The sequence below is a fragment of the Colobus angolensis genome, unplaced genomic scaffold (genome assembly GCF_000951035.1).
Source record: "Colobus angolensis palliatus isolate OR3802 unplaced genomic scaffold, Cang.pa_1.0 Scaffold22, whole genome shotgun sequence".
NCBI lineage: Eukaryota > Metazoa > Chordata > Mammalia > Primates > Cercopithecidae > Colobus > Colobus angolensis.
Window position 1 is genome coordinate 4,921,741 of NW_012115377.1, and position 753 is coordinate 4,922,493.

Genomic DNA, 753 nt, shown 5'->3' on the forward strand with positions numbered 1-753 from the left:
AGCAGGAGGGTGCAGGGAGACGAGATCGCGCCATTGCACTCCAGCTGGAGCAACAAGAGGAGGAGAATTCCGTCTCAAAAAAAAAAAAAGCAGCAGCAGCAGGCTTGGGTCTGGTCAGATGGGTCTTGAGCGCTCTCTGTGGTTTGACGGTGTCCTCTTCCCAGGTGGAGGCGCCAGGCACGGAATCTGATCCCCGTCTACCCACCGTCCTGGAGTTGGAGGTAGGCGCCCGCTGTCCATCTCCCCAGGGCCATTGTACACGCGCCTGTGGCCTCAGGCCCGAGAACTAGCATCAATCTCCCTCTCCTCCCCGCAGCTTGTCCAGCGGATCCAGACACTGTCCCAGCTGCTCCTGAACCTCCAGGTACAGGGGCGGGGTGGGGCCGGCCACACGTGCCCTTTCCTGGTTGGCTGGGGCGCGGGTGCGGCTCTCACCCACCCGGCCCTGGCCCTCCGCAGGCGGTCATCGCCCACCAGGACAGCTATGTAGAGACGCAGCGGGCAGCCATCCTGGAGCGCGAGAAGCAGTTCCGGCTGCAGTCGACGCGTGGGAACCTGCTGCTGGAGCAGGAGCGGCAGCGCAACTTCGAGAAGCAGCGGGAGGAGCGCGCGGCCGTGGAGAAGCTGCAGAGCCAGCTGCGGCAGGAGCAGCAGCGTTGGGAGCGCGAGCGGCAGCGGCAGCAAGAGGAGCTGGAGCGTGCGGGCGCCCTGCTGCAGGAGCGTGAGGGCGAGGCGCGGCAGCTACGCGAGCGG

The 753-nt window shown here is 66.1% G+C and overlaps 1 protein-coding gene across 1 annotated transcript in view; it reads left to right on the forward strand.

Annotated features, from left to right (window-relative positions):
* Nucleotides 1–753, forward strand: part of ARHGEF18 (Rho/Rac guanine nucleotide exchange factor (GEF) 18) — a 148,997-nt gene that overhangs the window by 137,556 nt on the left and 10,688 nt on the right. Inside the window, exons 23-25 of the mRNA XM_011943634.1 lie at nucleotides 165–221; nucleotides 317–364; nucleotides 460–753. Of these exons, the coding sequence (XP_011799024.1) occupies nucleotides 165–221; nucleotides 317–364; nucleotides 460–753 (399 nt within the window). The remainder of the gene's footprint in view (nucleotides 1–164; nucleotides 222–316; nucleotides 365–459) is intronic.